This window comes from Oryzias melastigma, linkage group LG13 (genome assembly GCF_002922805.2).
Source record: "Oryzias melastigma strain HK-1 linkage group LG13, ASM292280v2, whole genome shotgun sequence".
Taxonomy (NCBI): Eukaryota; Metazoa; Chordata; class Actinopteri; order Beloniformes; family Adrianichthyidae; genus Oryzias; species Oryzias melastigma.
The window spans coordinates 529,017-536,050 of NC_050524.1; the positions used below are offsets into that span (position 1 = coordinate 529,017).

The 7,034-nt window shown below is 48.0% G+C and overlaps 1 protein-coding gene across 1 annotated transcript in view; it reads right to left on the minus strand.

Annotated features, from left to right (window-relative positions):
* The window catches only part of LOC112149424, a 17,599-nt gene extending 15,095 nt beyond the window's left edge, over positions 1–2,504 (minus strand). Inside the window, exon 1 of the mRNA XM_036214945.1 lies at positions 2,045–2,504. Coding sequence (XP_036070838.1) covers positions 2,045–2,191 — 147 coding nt within the window. The 5' untranslated portion in view covers positions 2,192–2,504. The remainder of the gene's footprint in view (positions 1–2,044) is intronic.
* Between the last annotated feature and the right edge of the window lie 4,530 nt (positions 2,505–7,034).

The window sequence follows — 7,034 nt, forward strand, 5'->3', positions numbered from 1 at the left end:
ACTTTAGACCAGAATAACCATTGAAGCCTGTGAGGACTGTGGGAGACAGCCAAAGTGCACGGAGAAAACCCTCACGTGCACGAGAACATGCAAACTCCACACAGAACGGTCCCCGCCGGATTCGAACCAGAACCTTCTCGGTGTGAGCCGCTGCCTGCTTGGGCCAGATTTCGTTGGATTGAAGTTGAGGTGTGAACTGATGTGTCTGACCTTCTTCATCAGGACGAGCAGCAGCGGATTCGCCTGTGAAACGACTTTTCTGTAAAAACATCAAATCCTGGAATCACCGGTTCAGACAAATCCAGAAATGTTCTCGTGGATTTCTCCTGCAACCCGTAGAGATTTTCAGAATAAAAGCAGGTTTCAGGATCGCTCCAGTAGCTGCTGGAGGAAAAGGGCATTAAAGAGCTTCTGATCGCAGACTGAGGTCATCTGCAGCTGAAACACTCTGAAACATGATCAGCAGACGTCCCGATGGAGGCGGGACGATGTGGCCGGGTCGGTCCAGCAGAAGGAGAACTGAACAGAAACACAGTGACCCTTCAGGATCAGGGAGGTTAGGGTTCATGAATATGATCTTTTCATCCTAAAAACCAGCTTAGAACTGAACCTGAACCACGAGGAGGTCATCTGAGCAAACAAACCTGAAAACATGAAGATTGTTGATCATGATCAAATCATCATTTTGAGTCATTGAATGTTTAGATCAGAACTGAACCACCTTTCTTATTCAGTTACTGGAGGAGTTCTGCACGCAGCAAATACGACATGTCCACAAAACCTTAGAACTACAAGCTGAGAACTGAGGAACCTGCAGGTCAGCAGAGAAAGGTGTTCACAGGTGACTCCTCCCCCCACCTGAGCCTGATCCGCTCAGATCCAAAGCTTTATACTCTCTGTCTGCAGCTGCTATTGGCTGAGAACTGCTGCAGAAACCATGTTGAGCCGTGCACCAAGAACGCACGTGCACATAGAATGCACGTGCACGAACAATATACATGCACATAGAAGTCACATGCATGAAGTCAGAGGGAAGTCCATCAGCATGAATGTGTTCACATGAATGATGAGAATCAGCTGTGATGGTTCAGCTGAAGCCCACAGAACCTTAGCAGGAACGCGGGAAAACGTCTGTTCAGCACGCTGCAGACAGGAGAAAGGCTTCAGAATTTAGGCTTCAGGTTTCAGGTTCAAATCTTAGGTCTCAGGTTTCAGGTCTCAGGTCTTTAATCTCAGGGTTCAGATTCAAGAATTCAAGTCCTGGGCTTCAGTTCAGGCTTCAGGTTTGCAGGTCTCATGTTTCATGTCTCAGGTTTCTCGTTTTAGGTTTCAGGTGTCAAGTTTCAGTTCTCACGGTTAATGTTTTATGTCTCAGGTATCAGGTTTCATGTTGCAGTTATCAAGTTGGATGTTTCAGGTCTCATGGTTCAAGTCTCATGTTTCATGTCTCAGGTTTCAGGTCTTAGGTCTTAGGTCAGAGAACTTAGGACTTATCGAGTTTCAGGTCTCATGTTTCAAATTTCAGGTCTCAGGTTTCATGTTTCAGGTCTCAGGTTTCATGTTTCAGGTCTCATGTCTCATGTCATGTCTTTGCTACTGCAAACAGCAACCACAACGAGGAGAGTTGAACATGGCACCGAAGAAAAATTTTGAAGCTGATTTGATGGATCTTAAAATCACACTCGTGGACATTCAAGGAAAACTCTCCACTGCTTTTCTGAATGAGGCTAAGCTAACAGCTCTGATGGAGCTTGAGGCTAAGCTATCACCGCTGTTACAACTCGTAGAGGATTTCCGACAGGAAAAGCCACAAAGAAAAACGAGATAATCGCCAAGATCTCCTGGATGGGAGGATGCATGACATGGACCAACAAGAACGGATGAATAATGTGATTCTCACGGGACTTCAACTACAACCCGGGTGCGGCCTGGTGCTACCAGCGTTAGCATGGACGCTAATGGAGCTGTGATGGATGCTAACCTGACCGTAGAGAATCAAGTCGGAGAATTTCTTGCGTCTAAAGGGATTTCCTTGGACCTAAACACTGTTGAGGTCTGTCATCCGCTTCCTCGGAGAAAGAATACGGATAAACCAGCGATCCTGATCAGGTTTGTGAATCGAAAGCACAAGATAGCTCTGATGAAACAAAGCAAACACCTGAAGGGGTCTAATGTTCATCTTAACGATCATCTTTGTAAATATGATCTGGCGAAGCACGCGAGGCTCCTACGATCGAGGACACAGATCCACAGTACGTGGACTCTGAACTCCAGAATCTTTGTAAAACCACTCGGACCACCGGACCAGACGAAGACTCTGGAAATAAAATCCATGAAGGACTTTGAGAACTGTGGGATTACGCATGTCTGACCCTTTAATTCAAGCAAAATGTGAACTCAACAAACCGTTGAAGGTGAACTCTGACCCGGTTCTGAGCAGCAGAACTTGAGCACAATTCCCTTGAAATGAAACCTTCACAGTCTCTCAGTCATAACAATGAAGAACGATTACGTGGCCTCAAAAGGCTCCTAAACTGTGATGTAGCACTGATTCTGCTCAAGTTACTGATCTTTTTCTTTTTAACTTATTACTTTTTTGTGTTATTATAATCATTCTTTGATGAAGACAATCTGCACAAATTGTCTCATGTTTTATGTATCATGTTTCAGGTCTCAGGTTTCATGTTCCAGGTCTTAAATCTTAGGTCTCAAGTCTATGGTTTCATGTTTCAGATCTCATGTTTTATGTCTCGAGTGTCAGGTCTCAGGTTTCATGTCTTATGTTTCAGATCTCATGTTTTATGTCTCAAATTTCATGTCTCATATTTCAGGTCTAATGTCTCATGTCGTACGTTTCAGGTCTAATGTTTCAGGTCTTGTGTGTCAGATCTCATGTTTTATCTCTTGTGTTTCAGGTCTAATGTCTCATGTTTCAGGTCTCATATTTCAGGTCCCATGTTTCAGGTCTCATGTTTCAGGTCTCATGTTTCAGGTCTCATGTTTCAGGTGTCATGTTTCAGGTCTCATGTTTCAGGTCTCATGTTTTATGTCTCATATTTTAGGTTCCATGTTTCAGGTCTCATGTTTCAGGTTCCATGTTTCAGGTCTCATGTTTCAGGTCTCATATTTCAGGTTCCATGTTTCAGGTGTCATGTTTCAGGTCTCATGTTTCAGGTTCCATGTTTCAGGTCTCATGTTTTATGTCTCATATTTCAGGTTCCATGTTTCAGGTCTCATGTTTCAGGTCCCATGTTTCAGGTCTCATGTTTCAGGTCTCATATTTCAGGTTCCATGTTTCAGGTGTCATGTTTCAGGTCTCATGTTTCAGGTCTCATGTTTTATGTCTCATATTTCAGGTTCCATGTTTCAGGTCTCATGTTTCAGATCTCATGTTTTATGTCTCATTTCTCATGCTTCAGATCCTCCTGGAAGAGCCGGTGGTGAGTTAAGAACTTTCTTTTGGATTCTGGTCCAGAAGGATCATCTGTTACTTTGAGGAAGATTCATTTTTCTCTGAGGGTTTTCAAAGACCCTCCAGCCTCTTCGGCCTGACAGAATTCAGGTCTTCACTGACTTGGGTTTTGCCGTACCGCGGTTTCCCTTTGAACTGAAGTTCTGGTCCGGCTGCAGGTCAGGATTTCAAAGTTCAGACCAGCTTTAACTCTTCTTGTCTTAATGAAAATGTTCAGAACCAGATTTCCCTGATAATCCTGGATCTGGGAAACTGGCTCAGACCAGAATTTAAAATTGGGTTTGGGTCAAGCCAAACAGGAACAGGAACCGTCTTCATTCTTCTCTAGTGTTTCCAGTGTTGAGCCGTTTCAGGCGTCAGTCTAAAGCTGCAGTTTTGGGTCTCGGGTTTCAGGTTTAGGTCTTTGAACTTAGGAATTCAGTTCCAGGGCTTAAGTCATAGGCCTCAGGTTTCAGGTCTCAAGTTTCAGGCTTAAGATTTTAGGTTAAGGTTCAATGTTTCATGTTTCTGGTCTTAGGTCTGAGGTTTATGTTCGCGGTCCTAGGTCTTAGAACTTAGGTCATGGGTTTCCAGTTCCAGGTCTCAGGTCTTAGGCCTCAGGTTTCAGGTCTCAAGTTTCAGGCTTAGTTTAGGTTTAAGGTTTCATGTCTCAGGTTTTGGGTTTCAGGTCTGAAGCTGCAGAAACCAAACTGACTTCCTGTCTCTCAGCTGATCCGTGTCCATCAGGATACAGGCGGCCATGTTTTCCTTCTTCCAGCTGACTCGGCTACAGCACCTGTCGTTGCACCTGACAGGTCCAGGAGTTCTGTCAGATTCTGCTGATGGTGAGTGGACCTTCAGGACTGAAGCTCTCTGAGCTTCAGAAGCTTCACTTTTATCTGGAGGATTTGAGAGGACCATCTGTCTGTGGAGAGACTGAAGCCTCGATAGTTCAGGATCAGCGGCCACTTCCTGACGAGGACAAACAATGAAATGAATTCTGCTGAGTTTCAGCCGCAGAAACGTCAGTCTGACCTTCAGAACCGGGTCTGGTTCCGTGTTCGGACTCCATGTTCTGGTTTTGTGTTTGAGCAGTAAACAAGTCCAAACAGAAGTTTGATTCCTAAAATATCTCTTCTTGGTCCCACATGACGCCCGGTTTCCAGACCCGCCTCCGAGCGCCGCAGGACGTCTGTTGTTGAAGGTCAGCGCTCAGCTGGGACGCCGCGGCGGCTGATGAAGCCCGGCGGGGCCGCAGTAATGAGGCTCAGAAGACGCAGTCTGCACGGACGCTCCGCTCTGACGGCCAATTACCCCCATCAGCATCAGGTTACCGTGACAGCCAGGGGAGGGGGGGTGATGCAACAGCTGAAACACAACCTTCCCAAAAGTTTGAGGCTGAAGTTGAAGATCAAAGATCCAATCCCTCCATCATCTTCTGCGGTGACCTGTGGGGTCAGAGAGGTCGTGGGGGTCAGCGGGGTCCATAGGCCCTCCTCTGATGGAGCAGAGGAGTCTGGGGTCCTCATGATGAGGAGCGACATCATGAGATCCAGCGTCTGATTGGGATTCAGACCTGAACCTGATGCAGGTGAGGGACGAGTGATGGTTGAATACTTTCAGAAAGACGTTCAGCACAAAGATGAAGAACTGAACCTGTGGCGCCAAAACTGTTCAGGTCAACACTCAAAGGTCATCCTGGACCCCTCACTGTCTGATCTATAAGACCCCCCCACCACCACCACCACCACCACCACCTTGGTGGGGGTCCAGTTGAGTCTGGTGGGGGGTGAGGTCAGTCTGCTCTGACCTTTGACCCCCGCCCCCCTCCCCGTGAGGGTAGAGAGAGCATCGTTGGGGTGGGGGTGGGGGGCTGTTCCACTGATCTGGAATGCTGAGGTCCTTAGAACCTCGTGACCATTGACTGTACCAGAGGACTGGACTGAGTCAGCATGACCCCCCCTCAGTCACCATACAGACGTTCCTAAAGCTGTGATTGGTCCCAGCTGGTCTGGGTTGACGTTTCCATGGCAACGACTCTCCCCACTGTGAAGTCGGATGTGATCAGCTGGTCTGTGAATTGGTTGAAGAACACGTTAGGAACGGGACGGCGCCGGCCTCCTGGAGCGCCTCCCGCCCACATGGAAGTCATGCGGTGATCCAGCGCCGGTCCCCGAGTCTGTGGAAGAACTGACGATCTGGATCCAATCCTCGCAGTCGGGATCAGATTTCTGATTCATCGGGCCGTGTGGGAGCAGGTCACGCTGGATGGAGAAGGTCACTTTGGGAACTCTGATCAAAGGCTAACGGAGCGCCGCCGACCTTTGACCTTGTGTGGAAAATGGATAGAAGCTGGTCTAAATTACCCACAATCCAGTCTGTCTAATCTAATCTGATGTAACCAGACCCCCCCGTGCTGGTCTGCTGTGTTGAAATGGGCTCTCCGGGGTCTCAAACTCGCGGCCCGCGGGCCAACTGTGGCCCCAGGACGGTAATATGCGGCCCTTCACATGAAAGGTTGAAATGAATGAACCAATCACAGTGAGGCATATGGCTCTGGAGGCGGGACATGGGCGGGCTGTCCAGTACCTCCTCACTCATTCCTGGAGGAGGAGCCATGAGGCCTCTGATCGTGTTTTCACACCACAAATTCGCATGCCCCGCCCCTCTTTCACCGCGCGGTGAATCTGCTGCTCCCGCCTGTCAAACATGTGATCCTGAACATGAGGCCACGTGCACGTGAATTTTAAGGTGCACATTCCAGCCCCCCCCAATGAAAGGTCCATGCAAACGCGAGTAGAAGTCTGAAGTTCTGCTACGCATGTCTGCATAGAACCCCTGAACGCGCTGATGCAGCCGGCGTGCACGTGAGCACGCCGGCTGCATCAATGGAAGTCACAGATCAGATTGAATTATTGTGAGGAGATCTAAAAAATCTACAAAAACTGAAATCCTTCAAAGATTTGATCAAGGGAAATGTGTTCTGCTTGGTGACAGTGACTGCTGAAGACCGGACTGGAGATCTGGAGATCTGGAGATCTGGATCTGGAGGTCTGGATTTGGAGATCTGGATCTGGAGATCTGGATCTGGAGGTCTGGATCTGGAGATCTGGATCTGGAGGTCTGGATTTGGAGATCTGGATCTGGAGATCTAGATCTGGAGGTCTGGATCTGGAGATCTGGATCTGGAGGTCTGGATCTGGAGATCTGGATCTGGAGATCTGGATCTGGAGGTCTGGATCTGGTTCTAGAGGAGGAACTCCTCATCACTCGTCTCAGCCACAGACCTTCAGTAACGTGATGGAGGACGGACCGATCGATAACGCGGCTGAAGAGCGTCTGAGTCAAGAAGGATCATCTGTTCACCAAATGTTTGATTTTCTGCTTTATTAGAACAATAAACATCTGGAGAGACGACGACAAACAGATTCATTTAGAACATTATGTGGGGCTGAGGTAGAGCGGTCGACCCGCTGGTTTGATTCCTGCTCAGCGTGTTTTTGAGCGAGACACTGAGGCCCACATCCAGAAGGTCGTGAGGAAACTGAGAGACGACCTGCAGCTTCATCAGAAGTTCATGGAA